General features: G+C 37.9%; 2 protein-coding genes across 9 annotated transcripts in view; one reads left to right on the forward strand and one right to left on the reverse strand.

Moving 5' to 3' along the window:
* The window catches only part of LOC132395635 (uncharacterized), an 86,976-nt gene extending 84,032 nt beyond the window's left edge, over nucleotides 1-2,944 (forward strand). For all 3 annotated transcript variants that reach the window (XM_059972521.1, XM_059972523.1, XM_059972522.1), the window contains one exon: nucleotides 1,501-2,944. In XM_059972521.1, the coding sequence (XP_059828504.1) occupies nucleotides 1,501-1,568 (68 nt within the window). In that variant the 3' untranslated portion in view covers nucleotides 1,569-2,944. The remainder of the gene's footprint in view (nucleotides 1-1,500) is intronic.
* Nucleotides 2,356-23,056, reverse strand: part of si:ch211-197h24.6 (uncharacterized) — a 102,434-nt gene continuing 81,733 nt past the window's right edge. For 5 of the 6 annotated variants that reach the window (XM_059972519.1, XM_059972518.1, XM_059972514.1 and 2 more), the window contains exons 20-27: nucleotides 18,659-18,745; nucleotides 18,048-18,225; nucleotides 16,115-16,169; nucleotides 14,209-14,262; nucleotides 12,778-12,885; nucleotides 9,852-9,951; nucleotides 5,233-5,385; nucleotides 2,356-4,708 (exon numbers count right to left, since the gene is read on the reverse strand). In XM_059972519.1, the coding sequence (XP_059828502.1) occupies nucleotides 4,641-4,708; nucleotides 5,233-5,385; nucleotides 9,852-9,951; nucleotides 12,778-12,885; nucleotides 14,209-14,262; nucleotides 16,115-16,169; nucleotides 18,048-18,225; nucleotides 18,659-18,745 (803 nt within the window). In that variant the 3' untranslated portion in view covers nucleotides 2,356-4,640. Of the gene's footprint in view, nucleotides 4,709-5,232; nucleotides 5,386-6,496; nucleotides 6,590-9,851; nucleotides 9,952-12,777; nucleotides 12,886-14,208; nucleotides 14,263-16,114; nucleotides 16,170-18,047; nucleotides 18,226-18,658; nucleotides 18,746-23,056 lie in introns of those variants that run through there. The other variant, XM_059972520.1, reaches the window with a different exon arrangement.

Genomic DNA, 23,056 nt, shown 5'->3' on the forward strand with positions numbered 1-23,056 from the left:
TACCTCCTCCCATAGATGCTGTCTGGCCTGCTGAGTTCTGTCAGCATTTTGTGTTTTTATTTATTTCCAGCATCTGCAGATTCACTCGTGTAGCCCCTATGAATGTTTTTTTTTAAAGTTTATCATCCCATTGGCTTCAAGTATGTGTATATCTTTGTTCCTGTATCTTTAATTTTGTACAATTTCAATTAAAGTACCTCTTTTTTTCCATTTAGAAAAGTACTATTTCATCTTTTGTGCCTTGAATTTCTGTAGCTGTAGTTGTCTGTCACGTTGTTGCATCTTTCTGTTACAGTTGCAGATTTTGAGGGTATGGTTTATTAAGTACAGTAATTAATAATGTCAGTGACAGTAGTTATTCAACTCCACGGGATGCTGAGGAAAGGGTCTGGAATAAAAATAGTTGTTTCATCGCCACTCCCTGCTTCCTGACCAGGTTCATATTTAAATGATAAACACTTAATCCCATGAGCTTCAAATTTGCCATGTAGCACATTTGCTTTTTCGTGTACTTGAGGACATACTCATTATTTGCAGCAATCCTGTTCATTACATTATCAAGGAACTCAAAATATTTGTTAGGCACTATTAGTCTTCAATAAATATGTACTTATCATCTTTTCACCAGTGTCTTTCCAAGTGACAATTTATTTGTTCTTGGATTGTTGCTTTTCAAATATTGCTGATGTTAGATTAGATTCAACTTTATTGTCATTGTACCAAGTACAGATACCAAGCCAAATGAAATGCAGTTAGCATCTAACCAGAAATGCAAAGAATAGTGTTATTTACAAAATAACTGCCAATAAAAAGTGCTACAGCACACAAATATAAAAGTACTGAGACAGTACAATCTGGGTGCAATACTGCTTAGTGCTGTGATGTGAGGTTCAGCAGGGTCACAGACTCAGGGAAGAAGCTCTTCCTGTGCCTGCTGGTGCGGGCACAGAGGTTTCTGTAGTGCCTACCGGATGGGAGGAGAGTAAAAAGTCCATGGTTAGGGTGAGATGCATCCTTGATAATGCTTTTCACCCTGCCCAGGCAGAGTTTATGGTATATGTTTCAATGGTGGGCAATTGAGTGCTGATAATCCACTGGGCAGCTTTCACCACACACTGGAGAGCTTTGCGGTCCGATACGGGACAATTGCCATACCACACTGAGATGCAATTGGTGTGTCTGCTGTCAACGGTACAGCAGTAAAAGTCTGTCAGTATCCTGGGACAGGGGTGAGCTATCTTGGTGCCTCGCAGGAAATAAAGGTGCTGTTGCACCTTTTTGATCAGGATGGAGGAGTTCAGGGACCAGGTGAGATCCTCGGAAATGTGGACACCAAGGAAATTGAAGCTGCAGTTCAAAAAATGTTTATTTTTGCAACAACAGCAAGAATTTAAACTTTGTCATATTCTTGTCTACTAGCATCTCAAATGAATGCATTTAGATTATTGGTGCAATTGTCCTTTTTCTTAAATTTTTAACTGACTTTTTTTTTAAAAATAGGTTTGAAGATCTCTTTCTTGGTTGATGTACTAGTGGAAGCTGGTGTGCTGACACGTGAACGAAGTTAAAACTACTGCAGTTGAAGAATTTTTCATCAAATTCAGTTTTTATAAATAGCTAAAACTAGACAAGCTTGTAAAAACCATATTTTTTGGGTGGGGGGGTAAAGCTTGTTTTTGCAAATCGTTCAATGTTTTGTTCAGACATGTTTAAAGAGTACAAAATAAGCTTTAAATAATTGAACATACAATGGATTCTGGTTAATTGGGGTAGCTTATTTGGGCCAGCTCTCAAACAACAAAAAATAATTAAGAAAAACTGCCATTTGTTCCCCTCATTTACTTAGGACACCATTCCACTTAATTGGGGCAGGAGACTTTCTGAATAAGTTCTAATTAGCGTCAGTTGTGCACACTGGTGTAGCTGTAGATGCTACTGTATGTTTTGAGTGATGGTTTTTAAGTAATGTCAGATGCATGTACTTCTGTTCAAAGCCCATCAAACTTTGTCACTGATAGTTGGTGAGAAATAAATAGTAAGGCAATCTGGAACTTGTTTTGCTTACTGCAGTTTCAAGGATTTATGCTTAAAGATGCCAGAAACAGCTGTGAGTGAAAATTACACTACTTTGCTACCTTGGAAATTGCAAAGAATTTGAAGGTATTAAAAGCTATTAAATATCATTTGGAATAGTACAGTGCAAATGAAGAGTTGGAGGATGCAGTGATCAATAAAATTGTGTGAAGGTAGTCTGTTACCTGCACTAGGTAGCTCTGCTGATTTTATTAATTCACTGTCAACCAAAAGAACAGTAATTGATAACCAATACAGTTCCATAATACTGTAGTGGTAGTGTTACAATTTGTTACTCAGTTTGTTTTTTTTTAAATACCTTTTTAGTTATTTTCATGAAATTTTGGCTAACTGAGGAAGCCACTTAATTGGGCCAATATGTACTAGTCCTTGTGCCCCAATTAACCAGGATCCATTGTAATTGTGTCTCAATACTAATAGTTCATGTAGTAAAATACCATCCATTGATTAGTGGTGGTTAATTATTTAAAATACAACTTTTGAGTATATAAATGTCATGTTTTGAAGTTATTGTCTTCTTGTACACTCAAAAAACCTGAAGGTCAGAACTGATTTACCAAGGGATTGTCACTGTTCTAGACCTTACATTATTGAAATTTAGTGCATTCTTGAGTTAAAGTTCATGTAGATGTTTTTTTGTGTAAGATACTTGAAGTCTATAGTGATTATGATCAATTCATGTAAATTTATTCCAAATTTAACATTCTACAGATTAGATTTATTAGAATACAAGGATTCACTGATTATTATGTTTGAGTATGTTTTAAAAATACACTGAGAAAAATTAAGTCCTGGTCTTTATTATACCCAGTTATTGAAGTTGATCATTAAACAGCTGAATAAAACATTATTGATTTGCTACTTCAGTTCCTTTTGAATAGGTAATCTACTACTTCTGAAACGAGAGAAAATCTGCAGATGCTGGAAATCTGAGCAACACACCTAAAATTTTCCATAGCTGCTGTCTGGCCTGCTGAGTTCCTCCAGCATTTTGTGTGTGTGTCTACTGTTTCTGATTTATGCAATGATTTCTAAGACTCTTTTACTTATTACATGCAATCTGTTTACTTTCATCTACCAGTGGTCAATATTTTCTCCACCCCTGGCCCACCAAAAATAACATGATACACAACTTGCACATTTTGTCCATGCGATGTCAGGCTTCTGGATTACTTGAAACAAACTCCAAAGAATAGGTATTTGCACAAAAGAATACTAATAATGAAAATGCTACCAGCCTATTCCAGTTAATTTAGAGCCAAGCAGATGGGGGTTGAACCATTCTTCACCCTCCAATAACTCTTCACAGCTACTCAGATTTATTGGTGAATTACCCCTCTTTGATCCAATATCTCTTAAGTCAGCTTGCTATACAACTTACTTATTCTCAATTTCTTAATCTGTCACTCAAGCTTGTTTCCTTTTACCAGATCTAATTTAACCTCATCATGCATGATTCAGCAGTAAAAGTAACACATGCTAAACTTTTTCCTCAAACTGCTCTTATCAAAACAGATGTAATAGGAAAAGCTTGTACAATATTTATTTTACTCAAAGGGAAAAAAATACACCATATCAGAACAAATGAAATTTGTCAATTTTTCTATGACAATATATATTTAAGGTAGGTGTCAAAAATTAAACAGAGCTTTAATAAAGTGCATAAAAATGACATCATTCTGAAAACGACACTGATTATATTTGTCCTGATTCTGTAAAACTTTAATAGATAACTCAAAAAAAATAGTAAACCTTTTAGCACAAGCAACACTGCTTTGGTCTAGTCCAGATCCTGTGAACATTGGCTATACCAAATCCAATCATTTTTCCTCATTTTACATAAAAACTTAACTGAATTGTCATATCTGTGGACTTTTTCCAGATTTATTTTTATATTCCTTTATCACCCGTTTTCATTATGCAAGGGAAGGGTTTTTGTAGGTTGATGTTCTGTTTAGATTTTTTGTGTGGGGGACGGGTAGGCTGATGATTCTCTGAATAACTACCAGCTTCTCTTTGTTTTGTGGCTATATAGACAAGTTTCAGAGTTGAACCTTTGAGTTTTGCTGCATCAAAATCAAGCAAAAACGATTTCAAAAATACAGCATTCTTGTTCACACTTTAATTTCAACCTAACAAATTCTCCAATTTTTCAATTAAAACACCCAGTAGCAATATCAGCTCACTGCAGATGATGTGGACTATTTAGGGGAGATAGCAGTAAAAATGTGAAATTTGTATACTTCATGCTTTCAGGATGTGAAGAGAAACTAGAGCATTTCAGCTAACAAATTCAGATGGTTGAAGCTTTGTTGCACTTTGAATTGAAAGAAACATCAAAGCTGTCAGCCCACATGATTCACAAAGAAGGTAATTTCTCTAAGTTTTATTTAACTGGCAATTCAACATATTGGAATGTAGCAAACAACCCTTTTATCTTAATCTAGCATTTGAATAAGGTTTAAAAAGACTTTTTAAAAACTTAATCATAAAAGACCAACATTTCCAGGTAACGATCAGCTAAAAGGTCACTGTTGTAGGAGATCTTAATTTGGTCTTTTACCAAGAACACCAGCCTCCATCAGTACAGTAACCAAAGTCGAAATCCTGATACCTAGAAATAAGCAACAAGGTGTCATTACTGATGCTTTATTATGATCATTAGCTACAGAAAACCACATATATTTCTAATCACATCATCCCTACAATTTTACATAGGAAACACCTTGAATATGGATAGTGTGACTCAAAAATCAAAAACTAAATCTGAAATGAAACCAGACAATGCTGGAAATTCTCAGCTGTTCAGACAGCATGTGTACAAAGAGAAACAACAGTACAAAACCTCATTGATTTATAATGTTCTCATTCCACAGACTACAGACAAAGGTTATACAATTTAAAATTAATCTTATGCTCCAGTATTACTTTGGATGTTAAATGTTAATCCAAGACTAATCCATGTAAGATTGTGAGAGGCATCAGTATTCCTCACTTAACACCAAAACATCATTTATTTCATCACTCTTTGGAAATTTCTTTTGTATATTCCTCCATAAAAATAGGTTGTGAAACACTTCAAAATACATTTAATGGCCCTTTATTTTTAATTCATATACACTTTAAAAGGAAGCTTACCATCAAAAGCAGGGTTGTTGGCAGCCAATCTTGTGAGAGTATTGGTAATTGTATTCATATCCATTCCACGGATGGAATTTAGCAGTGATGGGGTCAAAAGATGGTTTTGTATTGATGACATTGATGTAGTTGCATTTTGTACTGCAGGGTGACCTGTTATACAAGGTTAATTTGTTAAGGTACAAAGATTTGATCCCTGCTTGTATTCATTTATGATATTTAAATTTTGCAAGAACATGAAATGTGAATGTAGCTAGATACTCTCTTACTAGGGATGGTTAATGCCTGCCACTTGTATGCATGAATACTAATATTACTTATCAAATGGAACCTGGTTATTTTCAAAGGACAGATGTTCGTAGCAGCCACACTTTTACAAGGCCCACAGCCTCTGCTTAAGGCTGTATGTTCTTTGAAATTGCTTAAGGTTGGCTTCCATAATGGAGGGCAGTTAATGGCTGATTCATTCAGCAATTCAGGTTGAAGATGAAAATGCTTCAACCTTGTCTTCTGCAAATGTGATGGATTCCAGCTTCACTCAGGGTGTGGATTTTTTTTCCTCTTACTGTTAGTTAATTCATCCACCACCATTCATGACAAGCAAGGCATACCTGCAGAATGCAGTCCATAGATTACTGGATAGCTCATCTCTACAAACTATTGCCTTCGTTGTACAGCATGCACTTACAGTACTCCTTTATGACAGCTTTGTCAGGCAACTTGTTTTTAAAGTTCAAAATAAATGTTTTTATCAAAGTACGTATCTGTCACCATATCGTGTTACCCGAAATTCATTTTCTTGTCACCAAACTCAATAAATCTATAGAATAATAACCATAACAGAATCAATGAAAGACCAACCAACTAGGGTGTTCAAACAAAGTGCAGAAGACAACAAACTGCAAATACAGAAGAATAATAATAAGCAATAAATATCAAGAACATGAGATAATGAGTGAGTCCATTGGGTAAGGGAACATTTCAATGATTGGGCAACTGAAGTTATCCCTTTGATTCAAGCACCTGATGGTTGAAGGGTAGTAACTGTTCCTGAACTTAGTAGTCTGAGTCCTCAAGCTCTTGTACTCTCTTCCAGATAGCAGCTGCTTTCCTGCAACAGCATTGCAAGTAGATGTGCTCAGTGGCTGAGAGGGTTTTACCTGTGATATACTGGGCCATATCCACTACTTTCTTTAAAATTGCATTTACGTGGGCCCAAGACAGGTCCTCTGAAATACTACACCGAGTATTTAAATTTGCTAACCTTCTCCACCTCTGATCCTCCAATGAAGACTGGTTTACGGACTTCTAGGTTTCTTCTCTGGATTTCTATATTCAGCCTTGAGTAGGACTCTTCCTGACATTGAGTAAGAGGTTGTTATAATACCACTCAGTAAGATTATCAAACTTTGTCCTATATGCTGATTCATCACCATCTTTGATTCAGCCTATGACAGTGTAATCAGCAAACCTGAATATGACATTGGGGCTGTGCTTGTCCATGCAGTCATAAGCATGAGGTGGTGAGTAGAGCAGGGGACTAAGCACAGCCTTGTGGTGCACCTCTGTTGAGGGAGATCATGGAGATGATGCTGCCAATTCAAACTGATTGGGGTCTGCAAGTGAGTAAATCCAGGATCTAATTGCACAAGGTCTTGGAGCTTATTGGTTAGTTTTGAAAGGACAATAGTACTGAATGCTGAGCTGTAGATGATTAAAAAAAACATTCTACTGTATGCATCTTTGCTGTCCAGATGTTCCAGGGTTGAGTGAAGAGCCAATGAGATGGCATCTGCTGCTGACCTGTTGCTTTGGTAAGCAAATTGGATCGGACCTATGTTGTTTCTCAGGCAGGAGTTGATATGTTTCATCACCAACCTTTCAAAACACTTCATCATTGTGGATGTACAGAGGTGCTAAAAAATTTGTGAATTTTCACTTTCTGCAAAAATATGACCTAAAACTAAATACAGAACCCAATTAAATAAATAACACAAAACATTATACTTGTTCACTTATTGAGAAAAATGATCCAATATTACATGTATTTGTTGGAAAAAGTATGTGAACCTCATTTAAAGGGGAAATTAGAGTCAATCAATGAGATGACAATCAGGTGTGAGTGTGGGAGGCCCTACTCTATTTAAAGAACATAAACCTGGGTCTTCACAATCAAAATCTGATCTACGCCACATATTTTTGGAAGTTTGCCAAGCCTTGATCAAAGGGGTTTTCTGAGGACCTCAGAAAAAAAACTGATTGCTCACCAGGCTGGATAAAGATACAAAAACAATTCTAAAAAGTTTGAGCTCCACCAAACCAGAGTCAGGTTGATGGTGAATGGAGGAAATCTAACACCGTTGTTAAACTCTCCCCAGAAGTAGTCAACCAACAAATATCACTCTGAGCAAGGCCAGTAATATTCCAGGAGGTCACAAAGAACCCCAGGTTAACAACTAAGAAGCTACAGGCTTCTCTTGTGTTGGCTAACGTCAGTGTTGGTGAGTCTACCATCAGGCAAACACTGAACAACAATGGTGTGCATGGCAGGATTGCAAGAAGAAAGCCACTACTCTGAGAACATTGCTCCCCATCTAAAGTTTGCTAAAGACCATGTGGATAAGCCAGAAGGATATTGGAAGAATGTTCTGTGGACAGGTTAGTCCAAAATAGAACCTTATGACTTAATTGAGGAGTGTTATGTTTGGCAAAAAGCAAACACTGCATTCCAGCAAAAGAACTTAATCCATCTGTGAAATGTGGTGACAGTGTCAAGGCTTGGGCCTGCTTTGCTGCCTCAGGACCAGGACAACTTACCAGTTTTGATGGAACTATGAATTCTGAACTGTACTAGCAAATTCTACAGGAAAGTGTCAGGGCATCCATCCATGAACTGAAGCTCAAGACAATGAACTAAAGTCAGTTTACCAAAGAATGGTTAAAGCAAAAATTTCATGTTTTGGAATGGGTGAATCAAAGCCCTGAGAAACCTATAGAAATGTGGACTGTCATGAAGCAAGCAGTTCATGCAAGGAAACTCACCAACAACATCCTGGAGTTGAAGCAGCTTTGTAAGGAGGAATGGCCTAAAATTCTCCAAACTGATGTGCAGAAATAGAGAAAATTCTAAATGGTTCACAAACTTTCTAGCACCACAGTGAATGCTACTGGGCAACAGTCATTGAGGCTGGTCACCTCACTCTTCTTGGAGATGGGTATAGCTGAAACCTACTTGAAGCAGGTGGGTACCACACACTGCCAAAGCGAGAGGTTAAAGATCTCAGTGCACACACCAGTTAGTTGGTTAGCACAGGTCTTTAGTACTTGGTCAGATATTTCATCTGGACCGGATGCTTTTTGTGATGCTTTTTGAGGGATTCACCCTCCTGAAGGCTGCTCACACATCACCTTTTCGGTATGCCCTTTTAGGTGTTCTGAAATGGCTACCACATAGAACATTTGAAAATAGAACAGGGCCTTCAGCCCACAATATTGTGTCAACCATCCAACCTTTTCCTTCGACACTGCACTCCATTTTTCTATTATCCATTAGCCCACATAAGAGCTTCTTAAGTGTCCCTAATGCATCTGCCTCTAACACCACCCTTGGCAGGGCATTCCACCATTCTCTGTGGAGTCAAAAAAACCTTAACTCTGACAATACTCCTATACTTCCCTCCAATCACCTTAAAATCATGTCTCCGGTATTAGTCATTTTGCTCTGGGAAAAGTCTCTGGCTAGCTACACAATCTATACCTCTCATCCTCATTCACTGCAGAGAAAAGCCCCAGCTCGCTCATCCTATCCTCATAAGACATGCTCTCTAATCAGACAGTATCCTGGTAAATCTACTCTGTATCTATCATCTCTAGAACTTCCTCATCCTTTCCTATAATGAAGCAACCAGAACTGAACACCATACCAAGTGTGGTCTAACCAGGACCTTACAGAGCAGCAACATTATCTCACGACACATGAATTCAATCTCCCAATTAATGAAGGCCAATATGTCATACACCTTCTTAACAACTTGCACAGCAACTTTGAAGACGTCAATTCCAAGATCCCTGTTTTTCCACCCTGTTATGTACCGTGCATTAACTAATCCTGTATTCTGCCTTCAAATTCAACCTTGTAATGAGAATCACTTCACACTTTTCCTGCTTGAACTCCATCTGCCACTTCTCAGCCCTGCTCTGTATCCTGTCAATATACTGTTGTAATCCATGACAACCTTCTACACTGTCCACATCTTCATCAACTTTACACCTCACCTGAAGAACATGCTGGACCATGAGCTTCAGCTGTTGGAGTGAATTCTGCTGCTGATGGCCAATTGCACTGGAACAGGCTTCATAAAAAGTTTAGTACATTCAATTTAAAGCAAAAGGTAATTTCTACTTAAGCAAAGAATGCATGGAAAGTCTATGACAAGATATCAGCATATTTCAGACTACCTTCCAGCATTGCATAAAGTATGACGAACAACACCTTCCTGATGCTCAGTATTCCAGTGTACCTGTTGATAATTTACTTGCTAGATGTAATTAAAGATACTCTGCAAAATAATGTGTACTGTTGAGATTAAGTTTTACCATCCATTTGAAACCCAAATTACCTGGAGAATCCCTCAAAATTCCTGCCCTACGAGATTCATATCTGCGATGTTCATTAACCAAGATGGGATTTTCTGCTTCAATTAATTTCTCTGTAGAATGCTGAACAAATAAAGAAACCCTTGTCATTATGAGATCAGACAAAATGTAAACAGAAATAGATGCAAATGTTAAACCAAGGACCCTTAGGAACTATCTAGCAGCCAGAATAATATTTATATTTCTATACGAACACAATGAAGTGAAAAAAATGCAGATGCTAGATATCTAAAAGAAAAAAAAATGCTGCGGATACTCAGCAGATCAAGCTACTTCTGTGGGAAGAGAAAAAGTTTCAATCTTGACGTCAGAGGCTATTTGAATGGAAAAGAAAACAAAAGCTTGTAAATCAGCAGGGTGGGCAGATTCTTCCGATAGGTTAAAACCAAGCGCATAGCATCAGGTAAGATAGCGCATTTGGATACAGCAGTCACCACGGGGCCAACTGTCTTTTCTAAATGTATTTTTCATGATTGCAAGAACTTGCTGGACATCAAGAACTTAGAAGTACTGCAGGTTTGCAGGTCCCCACCCCATCAGCAAGTTGCTCATCGGCAGAGTAACTGAAGGAGCTTGACATGGTGCAGACCGTGATGATGCCTGCGACAGGCAAGTGTCAGAATGTGCAAAGGAGTTGTGCAGCCCAACAGCTTGAGAACCTCTTGGCCACTTTTCTTGAGATCGCAAGACCTGCTGGACAGTGTTAATGTGGAATGCTGCGTCCGATTCACTGGCAGATGGCGGGGGAGCAGCACGGCCTCAGTCGTAGCGAGGTCTAGAGCTAAAGAAACAAGGTGCATGCAGGCAGAAGTGCTGGAATCTGTGCTGGCCCCCAGTGTTCACTTGGTAGAAGACAAGCTGTACTGTGTTCAACTGCAAACTGTTGCAACATTCATGGACTCAGGGACTAGGACTATATTCTTTTTGTGTGACCTCTTCCCTTCACACCCTACAAGGATCCAAAGAAGCAGCAATTCATTTGTTGTTCTTCCAATCTATAGAACCACATTTGATATTCACAATGTGGTCCCCCTCTACATTAAACAAACCAATCACAGATTGGGTGACTGCTTTGCAAGACAATTGCATTGAGCTCCCCAGCCAATGCCAAGCTTCATGTTAGCTGTCAGTGTCTCATCCCACTCTAACCCATTGGTCTGCCATATTGTCACATAAAGTGCCAACATAACCTTGATGAAGAGAACCTAATTTTCCCTCTGGGCATACTGGAGTCTTCAGATAATTTGATTTCTCTGACTATATTAGTCATCCATCTGTGATATCAGTTTATTTCTTTTCTCTTCCCTTTTTATCTCAAGAATTATCTCAAGGACTTGCTAGATTAACCTACTAGGTTTTACCTTCTCTGCATTATACAATTCTCACACTCGAACTACTCTCATTCATTCAGAGAGCAGGAAACTTGTCAGTTTCGTTCGCCATGGTTATACCCTATTAGGGGTATCTCCTTCCATGAAGTTTCACCAGCTTTTTAAAACTTTCTTTACAGTTCCAACAGAGCCTGACCCAAAGTGTTGGCTCTGTTGCTCTTCCTACAGATGATGCAGTCTGATCTGGTGAGCATTCACAGCACTTTCCGGTTTTACTTCAGCAGGTCAGGCAGCAGCTATGGACAGAAACTAAAGTCGTAGGTTGATGACCTTCTGTGTTTTGAGGATTTCCTGTTTTTATTACAAATCTTGTTGACTTGGGTAGAAGAGGAGAAAACTAAATAAATTAGGTTTTGCCGAATACGTGCAATTGTATTAGGAAGAAGGTAAATAAAATAATATATTTATTTACTATAAATAAAATACAATACCAACATTAGCTCAGCAAACAGACAAACTGAACAACTCATTGGGAATGTTTCTTATCCTCTTCTTAAACCTGTGATTGAGGACGTTTCCACTCTGATTTACAGAGTTCTGAAATGAAGGAGCATTCATCTGAGTATTTGTGAGACTTCTATCTGCTCCTGATGCTGCTCCTTCACTCTGGTCCTGAGATGTTAAGGAATCAGTGAAAACTGCTTCAAGGATGTTTAAGCACTTTCTTCAACCTGATGCACAGAATATAGAACTCTACAGCATAACAGATACTTTGGCCCATCATATCTGTGCAAACCATGACACCAAATTAAACTAACCCCATCTGCCTGCAACATAACCTGCATCATTCTTTTCCTTGCTTGCTCATATGCCTGTCTAAATGCTTCTTGTCATTTTTGCTTCTACCGGTTCGTCTGGGAGCAACTCCAGGCACCTACCTCCCTTTGTGTAATAATAAAAAAAAAAGTCTCGTAAACTTTCCCCATCTACGTTGAAGCTGTAACTTCTAGTATTCAATATTTCCACCCTGGGAGAAATAAAATTTACCTAATTTGTGCATCTCATAATTTTATATTCTTCTATAATCTCCTCTCACAACAGAGCTCAGAATGTCTGGTAACAAGTGTGTGAGCAGCATGGTCTGTCCCACATTGCCAAATGACAGTATGTACAGCATCAGTGCTAGAGATGTTGGCACAGAAGTAATGTTTGTTAGTTATGTTAGCTAATTCAAGCCAATGCGAAGCAGGACACTGCCTTGTGCTTAAGTGCCTCTAGCTAATGAGTAAGCACCTTATTCAAGAATTATGGGATCATTGTTCCTTTCTCTTCATTGCACTGGACCTGCTCAAAGTCAGCAATCACCTCACATGTTTAGGCTTTGCTAATTAAAATCTATTAGGCTACTTTATCAAATGAAAAGTCTCGTTTTTGAAAAATGTCCATTTAAGTGGGCATAGGTAATTGGACTGTATTGTGATCCAGCTAACTATCTTTAAAGATAAATGCATGACAAATTGGAAAAGGCTACTGATTACACAGAATTAAGCATACTTACCGTTAACTGCAAAGCCCTTTTACCAAACTGAAGAAGTTGATTGCTAAGCTTGTACATGATTCTCTTGACTTGTCTGGCATCTGTATCATTAATAACTTTAAAATTGGCCTGAAAATTCCAAACCAAAATTAGTATATAATCAAACTACTTAATTATATAAAAATATAAACAGGTTAAATACAAGATATGGAATAAAATGTGTATAAATACATTACAAATGGCCTGACATGTATATGAAATGTATGTGTTTCCTTGAGGAAATTGAGGTCTTTTAACATTAAAAAAAAGAGCAAAAAAAAAATCCACATGGACCAAATGTCCACTAAGATGCACAGACAAAGAATATCAGAATGACAATCAGGTTGAAGGTGTACACATCAACCTGCTCTCTCACATACCCCAAGTTTACTTTAAGATAGATCAAGTAAAATAATCCAATAAGGCACATGTGTTTTACCCAAAATTAACCTATGGATGAATATATTTCTAAATTTCTCAACTAAACAGCATAATATAAAGCCATCCCAATATAAAATAGTAAATTAATTATGTGCAACAAAGCTCTTTTAATTGAAGTAGTTGCATACATACTGCAAAACTAATTTTTCGTAAGATGGGTACCCCTTACTCGCTTTTCTAATATAATCAAACAAAAAAGATTACTTCAGCTAATACTTCACAAAATGTAATGTTAGATTTCATTTGTCATGTTATGTCATTCATGTAATGTTAGTGTTCTTATATGTCAAATGTAATGTTAGATTTCAGGCAGAAAATGCATCCTCAAGCAATTCTCTTTAGCAATCATATCCATCTAGCAGGAGTCAGCCATCAGAATAAGTTATTTTGTTTGATACAAATATACCTAAACATAAATCCTCATCACAATGATGTCATCCTTTAATGGGTTATCTCACAAATTAGGGGAGATGTAACTTCAGCCCACCTACAGCTACAGCTGTATTTAAAGGCTGCTCCAATGAAGATACGAGGTGGGTGTGTGTGTCTATATACACACATGCGCGCACACATGCATGCACACATGCACACACACACACAAATTCTCTACTTGGTAAACTGAGCTGAGTTTAATACAATATTAACAGAAGCAACTTCAACTTTTCCAAGCTCTCTTAAACCAACAGTGCATACAAAGGTTGAATAAGCAGCCTCAGAAAGGACCAAATGCTACACAGGTTTACCTTGGTGTCTGATTGCTGGTAGACTGTTTAAACTTATTCAAGCACTACCATCACCTCTGTCAGAACAGAAACCTCAAAGGGCAAAATATCTGATATCCCTCTAGTTTTGGGGGATTTTATAAAAATGCATCATTTTTGATGACCAATTGGAAAATAAAACTCCTTGTCATCTTTAGATAATATGTTTAGATTTTAAGTAATGTTTTTAAAGAAAATTAGAAGAACTTACTAAAAATCCCAAAACGTCCTTCTTTGTTAGATCTTCAGGTCTTGACTGAACATACTGTAAAATACAAAGAAAATATTTTGGTGGGGTTGTTAAAGCTAGTGTTACTTGTGTTAAAACTATTGCTAAATCAGAATTTACGGATTATGGCCTTATCTTAATATCTTAAATATAAATCTAAAAATTAACTTAGAGGTGCTGTAAAGTTATACCACTCTTTCAGTGACATGCTATAGATGAGTTTATCTAAGTAGAACAAATTCTGGCTGCTGCCATCATTGACGTTTGTCCCAGGGCTTGCTTTCTTATATCAAAAACTGACTGTCACCTGGGTCACAGGAGAGTCAGTTTCTGATCCTGATTTATTGAATGGAAGAACAGTCTTGGAGCTTATTTTCAGTTAACAGAACTCAAAAGGGATGTCTGAAGCAAGAGGAACAATTGTGAATGATTGAATGGAAAATCCTACAAAAATTAGTGAATATGGCCCAGTCCATCACCAGTAAAGCCCTCCCCACCACTGAGCACATCTGCACAAAAAATTGGAGGAAAGCAGCATCCATCATCAGGGACCCTCACCACCCTGGTCATGCTCTCTTCTCAGTGCTGGCATCAGGAAGCTGGTACAGGAGCCTCAGGACCCACACCACCAGGTTCAGGAACAGTTATTACCCCTCAACCATCAGGCTCTTGAACCAAAGGGGATAACTTCACTCAACTTACTTGTCGTTCAGTGAAATATTCCCACAAACTATGGACTCATGTTCTCAATATTTATTGGTTATTTATTTCTTCTTTGTATCTGCACAGGATGGCTGAACGCCTCGTTGGTGTGGCCTTTCATTGATTCTATTACAATTATTATTCTGTTATGGATTAATTGAGTATGCCCACAAGAAAATTAATCTCAGGGCTGTACATGATGACATACATGTACTTTGATAATCATTTTACTTTGAACTTTTGAAAATGAAACAAGATATAAAGTGTATAAGGTACATTTAGTGGTAGTAGGACAAAAATAAATAGAAAGTGGAGTGAAAGAGCAAGATCTCTACCAAAAAATGGTTATACAAATTGCTCTGCCAGAGACAACGGATTAAGGAAAACCAATGTATTTTATCAGAGAGGTTTAAACAGCAAATGGATAATCTAGCTAGTTCTGACAAAAGAATGATGATGGCAATAGTGAAAGGGCCAGAAGTGCCTATTCCACGCTATAACTCAATAAACAAAACAAATAAATAAATAAATGATGATGATAAATTAGCAAGCAAGCACTCAAACAAATAAACTTGGTGATTTCACCACATTTGAGATCCTGTGTCCTATCCACATATAGACAAATCAATAAAAATATCGTAGTAAAACCTAGGGGAAAAAAAAATACTGAACTGTCGAAAATACTCAGGAAATCACGCAGCAACAATAGAACTTATTAGTATTTCTCACCAATGACTTCATCACCACAAAGAAAAGTTAATCAAACATCCTTTAAGTTGCAGTTTAAAATATGATGGATTTCTAATTGTTTTTAATTCCATTAAGAGGTCACTGAGTTTAACTGGTAACACCTTCACGGTCCCTCTCTCTAGGGACTCTGCTCAACCTGCTGAATACTTAAGCTCTTTCTGCTTTCAATCATTGACTTTTTGTCTTTGTTGTATTTTGCTTTCCCGACACTAAACTGTTAGTGATACTAAAGCTTGCCATAGAACATCTACTAGTAAATAGAACTGTAAATGTTCAGAGATGGCAATAAGAGATTATCTTGTCCAAAAAAATAATCTGATAGTCTGTTTTATTAAATTCCAAAGGTTCATTTGAAGAAACTTATTCAGATACAACACCGTTTTTAACGACAAAATATAGTAGCATTGCTTGAATATTTCTTGAATGTCAGTAGTACCTTTTCTGTTGCCAAATAACTGGTATCAAATTGTTTGTGGTCATCTCGATACTTCCTGTTAAGAAAAGCATATTTCATTTTCAGCTGTTCAGTCTACCACTTGAATATTGGGTTAAGTCAGGACATAAAGAACTCATTCACATTACTTCCAAGAGATCGGTGAGATTAATTACTTTCATTAGAACTTGCATTTTTTTTTCCCTCTGTACTGAAATGAGAGAATGAAATCTACTGCTCTGATACCGGCCAGCTCACAACTCTTATGAGAAAATGAGAACAAGGTAGTCATCAAAGAAATAAAAATTACTTCAATCACCACATGTAATCTTTCCAAAGCCAATATACCACGGTTAAGCTCACTAGGAGAACTCATCCTTCCCACCTAACTGTAAAGATTTAACTAAATTAATTTCTTGTGATTATAATCAACAGTAAAGTCTTTTCATCTGTTAACTACTCTTTCTCCTGATATCCCAAATATCCCAAATGAATCTACCTTTAGCCTTCTACGTATTACCTACTCGATACTGTTTTAATATCAAATTCAAAAATATGGCATGAGTTTCCACATACATGCAGTGAAACCTAGTTCTTCCTCTCCTTCATCTCCCTAATTCACTCCATTACTGTTCTAAATTGTAAGAGCTTGTCTAATGTTTATGAGGCAAAAATATCCTCCAACCATCAGGAAGACCAAAGCTACCATCCATCCACAGACCTATAACAAAATCTGTTCCCTAACTCAACACTCCACTCATCTCCTTGTAACTGTTTACAACCTCAGAGACACGTCTGACACCAGCATGAGTTCCAGATCAAATATCCATGCCATCAATAAGTTAATGGTCACTTGACACAATCATTGCTTCACTTCACTGGTTGCATAACAACTTCTACACTTGACTAATCTAATACATTTTCGATCAGCCTTCCTTGACTACTCTTCTTAAACTTAGTTATTCAAAGCTCTAATTTGAAATAAATTTCTTTCAGTCTTCAACTCCATACTGACTTATATTTGGGCAATACTCATTTTTCACCCATGTTTCAAATCCCTTCAATCTCACCAATTCTTCAGTTTTTGGTTAATCACACATCTATTCAATTCAGATTAGGACTGGCATCTGGCTGATGGCACAAACCCTGCAATGGAGATAGGGGCCTTACAGGAACGATATATTCTGTCTCATTTCCGATCATTTCATTGACCAAAATGAAAAATATGTCAGTGAAAATAGAAAATGCTCAAAACATCAAGGAACATCTAAAGGGCAATGAAAATCAAAAATCTACAGATGTTGGAACTCGGAAATTAGAAACAGAACAGGCAGCATCTATCAAAATGGTGTTAACATTTAAGTTCCAATGTCTTTTCTGCCTATCCACTGGATGCCTCACCATTGTTACATTAATTTGCAAAATGTGGATATCTATGCCAACACTTCTTAATTGAAGATGATGATCACGGTCAACCACATTGAAGGATGTATTGTTCAACACAGATCACAGTGAATACAAACAGTTTAATTCCCAGGTTCAAGGAATCAGAAACTAGAGGACATACAATTAAGGTGAGAGGGGAGAAATTTAATAGAAACCAGAGAGGGAACATTTTAATTCAGAGGATGGTCTGTAAATGGAATGGGCTAACAGAGGAAATATTTGAGGAAGGTACATTAACAATATACAAATAACACATGGACAGGTATATTCTTAGAACAGGTCTGGATAGAAATGGGCCAAACTTGGACAAACAGGACAAAGTTAGATAGTCATGCTGATCTCCGTGGGCCATTTGGACCAAGGCTAATTCCCATGCTGTGCAAATCAAAAAGTGAGGTCATCAACTGGAAAGTCAAATTATCTTAGGACATATAGAGGAATAGCAGATAGCATGGCAGAGGTGTGCCAAAAGAGCCCATTTCTGTATTACCTGGACTTAACTCTTCGTTTGAAGTCATCTCTAGAGTTCCATATGCTTTCCTGTCTCTGGTCCACATCTCTATCAAAATGCTTAGATTCTTCTCTTTCCATTTTATCCTCCATTAATTTTGACCGTTTACTTGATCGCTTACATTCATCTCGCCAATCTTCTCCAGGATGTTTGATTTCTTCAAAAAACATATTATAAAAATGTGTATATCTTTTTACAAACATACAGTATTATTTTTACAAACATACGTGTATAGAAAATCTTGAAATAAAACTTTTAACCTGTTCCTCTACTGGAATAATCACAGAAATTTTACAGGTAAAGAGGCCACTGATTGTCACAGATGTACAAAATTCAGGTGATACTGTTCAAGGCTGACAAACCAAACTGTAAATCTCCAGCAATCCAACTACAAAGAGATGCACAAAATAAAGCCTTTCTTCTAATTTTCCCTCCATCTGGCAATAATGTTATTTCAGTATTCCATGGTCTTGTAGCAGAATAGTAATTTGCACACCCCACCAAGCCACCTCATTTTTTGTTGGATTTTAACAGTTTGATAAAACAAATATTTAAATATCAATAGTCAAAACAATTAAAATTTGTACTACCTTTGGAGTTTTCTCTTTTCCTAGTCTGGTTATGTTTACTTGTTGAGGATTCACTTCGAGAATATTTGGGATCTGTCCAAGATTCAACTGAAATTCAAATTATTGTTGTAAAAAGTTATTAGTATCCTAAAATGATACATATTGCATGTACTGGTTATGTATCTGGCCTAGTGTGCGATATAATTTCTAACAATCTGCCATAAATTTCAGTTTGGCTACTCAAATCCTAACCTGCATGAAAAACCTTTCATCCACAAAATTAAAATACACATCCTTTTTTTAAGACACAAACATCTCACTAATTATTTAAAAAGTATTGCTGATGTGAAGAATTTACTCCGCTCTGTTTTCTCATTTGCTGACTATCTGCATCATGTTCATTTCCAATTTCCAGCATTGATTTTTTTGCTTCCCAAAGATCTATCTTTCTCTCTTAAAGACATTAATCACCCCACAATGTTTTAAAAACAATTTTCTCCACCCCCACTGCACCATCAGATTTCTGAACAGATCATGAACACTATCCCACCTTTCTTTTGGCACTTCTTCTATTTGCAATTTCTAGTAATTATTTTGTCTTCCACTGCACTACTGCCTCAAAACAACACATTTCATGACTTATCAGTGATAATAAATCTCACTTGGTTTTAATTAAGTTCAAAGTAAATTTATTATCAAAGTACACGACACCATATACAACCCTGAGATTCATTTTCTTTTGGACATACACCATAAATCCAAGAAACGTAATAGAATCAATGAAAGACTTCGCCTAACAGGACAAACAATGTTCAAGTGGCAACAAACTGCAAAAGAAAAAGAAATTAGAACATGAGATGAAAAGATCAAAACATTAGCTGAAATGTCCTTGAAAGTAAGTTGTGGGAACAGTTCAATGATGGGTGAGTGAAGTTTAAGAGCCTGATGGTTGAGGGGTAATAACCATTCTTGGTGATGTGGATCCCAAGGATTGTGTATCTTCTTCCTGGTGGCAGCAGCGAGAAGAGACCGTGATCCGGGTGGTGGGTGTCCTTCATGGTGATGGATATCTACTACTTTTTAAGAGGATTTCCTGCTGAAGGGTGTTGGCGTTTTGATACCAGTTTGTAATGCAACCGGTCCATGTATTCTCCACCACACATCTATAGAAGTTCATCAAAGTTTCAAATGTCATACCAAATCTTCGCAAACTTCTAAGTAGAGGTGCTGAAGTGCTTTCCTCATAATTACACTTACGTCCTAAGCCTACGACAGACTCTCTGAAATAGTTACACTGAGGCATTTGTTGACCATCTCCAAATCTGAACCCCGATGAGGACTGTCTCAACATTTCTCAGTTTCCTCCTCCTGAAGTCAATAATCAGCTCCTTGGTCTTCCTGACATCAAGCAAGAGATTGTTGTGACACCACGCAGCCAGATTTTCAATCTCCCATCTATATGCTAATCGTCACCACTTTAGATCTGGCCTATCAGTGGTGTCACCAGCAATATTAAATATAGCATTGGAGCTGTGCTTAGCCTCCCAGTAATAAGTGTAAAGTGACTGGAGCAGGGAGCCAAGCACGCAGCCTTGTGGTGCACCTGTGCTAATGGAGATGGTAGAGGAGAGACTGTTGCCAATCTGAACTGACTGGGATCTACAAGTCAAGAATGCATAACATGTTCAAGGCATTATTTGGCACAGCAGTGTAGCAGTTAGCACAGCATTTTACAATGCCAGTTGTGAGACTGGAGTTTGATTCTTGCCACTGTCTACAAGGGAGTCTGTACATTCTCCCTGTGACAGTTGAGGTTTCCTGCAGGTGCTCTAGTTTTCTCACACATTGCAAAGACATTTAAGTGAAGTATATCAAACCCTGCATTCCATTCCTGTTCAATATACTCACAGAACTATGGAGCACAGAATCAGGCTCTTCAGCACACTGCACTATACATCAAATACCTATGTATTTTTACACAGACAAGAGACTGCAGATGCTGGGATCTGCAGCAAAAACAAAACAAATTGCTGGAGGAATTCAGTGGGTCAAGCAGCATCTGTGTTGATAAAATCTCAGGTTGAGACCCAGCTTCAGGACACCAATGCTGCTCAACCCTAGTTACTCCAGCAATTTATTTTTTACCCCACTTACCAGGCTTTGGTCCACTATGTTAGAATTACACCAACCTAATGGGTAAAAAAAATTCTTCCTCAGATCCCCCTTAACCTTGGACCCTTAAACTTAAACCTACACTTTCTTGCCCTGGACTGCTCTGCCATGAGAAAAATTTCTTACTATCCACCATATCCATGCCTTCTGCAAGCAAAGCAAAATTCAGTCTGTCCAATCTCGTCTCATATTTCAGAATCAGAAATAGAATCAGGTTCATTATCGCCGGCATGTGACATGAAATTTGTTAACTTAGCAGAAGCAATAGCAGGGAGAAATAAATAATAAATAACATTTTTAAAAGTAATAATAACCAAGCAAATCAATTCCATATATTGAATAGGTTTTTAAAAAATGTAAAAAAAAACCCAGAAATACTGTATATTACAAAAAAGTGAGGTAATGTCCAAAGATCAATGTCCATTTAAGGAATCAGATGACAGGGGAAGAAGCTGTTCCTGATTCACTGAGTGTGTGCCTTCAGGTTTCTGTACCTCCTACCTGATGGTAACAGTGAGAAAAATGCATGCCCTGGGTGCTGGAGGTCCTTAACAATTATTCACTGCCTTTTTTGAGACACCGCTCCCTAATGATATCCTGGGTACTTTGTAGGCTAGTACCCAAGATGGAGCTGATTAGATCTACAATCCTCTGCAGCTTCTTTCGGTCCTGTGCGGTAACCCCTCCATACCAGACAGTGATGCAGCCTGACAGAATGCTCTCCACGGTACAACAATAGAAGTTTTTGAGTGTATTTGTTGACATACACAAATCTCTTCAAACTCCTAATGAAATATAGTCGCTGTCTTGCCTTCTTTATAACTACATCATTATGTTGGGACCAGGTTAGATCCTCAGAGATCTTGACACCCAGGAACTTGAAGCTGCTCATCTCACCATTTCTGATCCCTCTAAGAGGATTGGTATGCGGTCCTTTGTCTTACCCTTCCTGAAGTCCACAATCAGCTCTTTCATCTTATTGACATTAAGTGCCAGGTTGTTGCTGTGGTACCACTCCACTAGTTGGCATATCTCACTCCTGTACACCCTCTCGTCACCACCTGAGATTCTACCAGTAATGGTTGTATCATCAGCAAATTTATAGATGGTATTTGAGTTACGCCTAGGCACACAGTCATGGGTATGGAGAGAGTAGAGCAGTGGGCTTAGCACACACCTGAGGTGCACCAGTGCTGTTCGTCAGCGAGGAGGATATGTTATCAACAATCCACAAAGATTGTGGTCTTCTGTTTATGAAGTCGAGGATCCAACTGCAGAGGGAGGTACAGAGGCCCAGGTTCTGCAACTTCTCAATCAGGATTTGGGAATGATGGTATTGAATGCTCAGCTATAGTCGATGAACAGCATCCTGACATAGATGTTTGTGTTGTCCACGTGGTCTAAAGCCATGTGGAGAGCCATTGAGATTGCGTCTTTCATTGACCTATTGTGGCAATAGTCAAATTGCAATGGGTCCAGATCCTTGCTGAGGCAGGAGTTGTCTATTCATGACCAACCTCTCAAAGCATTTCATCACTGTAGATGTGAGTGCTACCGGGCGATAGCCATTGAGGCAGCTCGCGTTATTCTTCTTAGGTAGTGGTATAATTGTTGCCTTTTTAAAGCAATTGGGAACTTTCGCCCCTAACAATGAGAGGTTGAAAATGTCCTTGAATACTCCCACTAGTTAGTTTGCACAGGTTTTCCGAGCCTTACCAGGTTCTCCATCGGGACCTTCCGCCTTGTGAGAGCTCACTCTCTTTAAAGACAGCCTAACAACGGCTACTGAGACAGAGATCACAGGGTCATCAGGTGCAGCAGGGATCTTCACAGCTGTAGTTGTGTTCTCCCTTTCAAAGCATGCATAGAAGGCATTGAGTTCATCTGGTAGTGAAGCATCACTGCCATTCATGCTATTGGGTTTCGCTTTGTAGAAAGTAATGTCTTCCAGACCCTGTCAGAGTTGCCATGCATCCGATGTCACCTACAACATCGTTCAATATTGTCTTTTCACCCTTGAAATAGCCCTCCACAAATCATACCTGGTAATGGTCTGGATTAGAACATTTCAAGAAAGATCTCTCTGCACTTTTTCCAGTGCAATTTCCTCCATCTTTCAGTACAGCAACCAAAACTGAAAGACTTATACCTGAAATGAGACCTGTTACCCTTTCCACAAAAGTTGCCAATTGCTTGATAGTTTCCAGCAATGTTATTTCAGATTTCCAGCATCTGCCGTCAGTTCTT

This window comes from Hypanus sabinus, chromosome 6, assembly GCF_030144855.1.
Source record: "Hypanus sabinus isolate sHypSab1 chromosome 6, sHypSab1.hap1, whole genome shotgun sequence".
Classification (NCBI taxonomy): Eukaryota; Metazoa; Chordata; class Chondrichthyes; order Myliobatiformes; family Dasyatidae; genus Hypanus; species Hypanus sabinus.